General features: G+C 56.2%; 1 protein-coding gene across 1 annotated transcript in view; it reads right to left on the minus strand.

Moving 5' to 3' along the window:
* The window catches only part of FBN3 (fibrillin 3), a 124,411-nt gene that overhangs the window by 44,414 nt on the left and 78,552 nt on the right, over positions 1-1,445 (minus strand). The window contains exon 23 of the mRNA XM_017838759.1: positions 1,257-1,382. Within this exon, the coding sequence (XP_017694248.1) occupies positions 1,257-1,382 (126 nt within the window). The remainder of the gene's footprint in view (positions 1-1,256; positions 1,383-1,445) is intronic.

A 1,445-nucleotide genomic window follows, 5' to 3' on the forward strand; every position in this document is an offset into this window, starting at 1 on the left:
TAGCACAGCTCCAGCCCTTTTAGCCCAGCACATCCACACCAGGTCTCCAAAGGTGTTGTTTAACATCCCCTGTCGGGGATTCCAACAGGTGGATAAAACATTGCTGTGAAAATGTGCTCAGAACAAGACAGAACTGCTTGACAGAGCCAAGTCAAAACTACTCAGAAGCCTTGAAGATGTTCCAAGAAGGACAGAGATGACTATGAGGAGGATGGGGATGGAGGGGTGGGTGTTTTGGGACCACCAGCTCAGCTCTGGGAGGTGGGGCTGAAGGGATGGGACAGACGGTGTAACCAAGGAGGTGATGTCCAAATATTAGAATTAGATGGTGTTAAAAAATTGTAAAGGCCTGTACTCTGTGTGTGTGTGCAACACACCCTTGTGCACCAGAGTTACTACAGTTAAAGAGCTGCTTTCTACCTTTCTCTACTCCAAATTGCCCAGAGAATTATTTCTCCCATTTTAGGCAACAGACACCAGGGAGTGGAGGAAGGACAGGCCACCAGCACCACTAAACCCAGCACTGGGCTTCAAACACTCATTTCAGCTCAAACTCAGTGCACAGGGGCTGGCAGGTCTGAGCCAGCAGAGCAAGGAACTCCTCATCCTGAAGGGAGGGGCAGCAGCCAAGTTGTCTCCCTGGGGCAGGGCTGATCCTTCACCCCACGAGCAGGAGGAGCCTCATGGAATCACGGGACGGTTTGGGTTGGAAGGGAATTTAAAGTTTATCCAGTTCCACACCCAGCCATGGGTGAGAACCCACCATCCTGGTGCCCTGAAGGACCCCCTGGGATCCCATGTCGGTGTTTTGTCTTTGCTGCAGCACAGCTGGGGGTTGCTGTGTGTGCCACAGAGCACTGCCTGAGGCTGCAGCTTTCCAGGCTCCCTGGATGCATGAGAGACATTAATTGGCACCAAAATCCAAGGAGGAGAGGTGTCAAAGGATCATGGAATCCCAGACTGGTTTGGGCTGGGAGGGACCTTAAAGCTCATCTCACTCCACCCCCTGCCATGGGCTGGGACACCTTCCATTATCCCAGGTTGCTCCAAGCCCTGTCCAAGGACACTTCCAAGGACGAGCATCCACCACTTCTCCCTGTCCCGCCTCCCTTCCTGGCCTCGATGCTTCTGCTCGTGGTTGGCTCCTCGCCACGTCCCTAAAACAAGTGCCACAACCCCCCCGGGTGGCACCACCACGCTGAGCACCCCCAAAGGCAGCAGGGTGGGCAAGGGGTGGCCCAGAGGGGGTCCCTTACCCGTGCAGTTCCTCTCCTCGGCATCCAGAGCGAAGCCGTTGCCGCAGATACACCGGAAGCTGCCGATGGTGTTCCGGCACGTGCCGTGAGTGCAGAGGCCAGAGAAGACCTTACACTCGTTCACATCTGGGGGTGGAGAAGAGCAGAGGTTCGGGGAGGGGGGGGGGGGGGGGGGGGGGGGGGGGGGGG

Source organism: Lepidothrix coronata, unplaced genomic scaffold (genome assembly GCF_001604755.1).
Source record: "Lepidothrix coronata isolate B3197 unplaced genomic scaffold, Lepidothrix_coronata-1.0 Scaffold356, whole genome shotgun sequence".
NCBI lineage: Eukaryota > Metazoa > Chordata > Aves > Passeriformes > Pipridae > Lepidothrix > Lepidothrix coronata.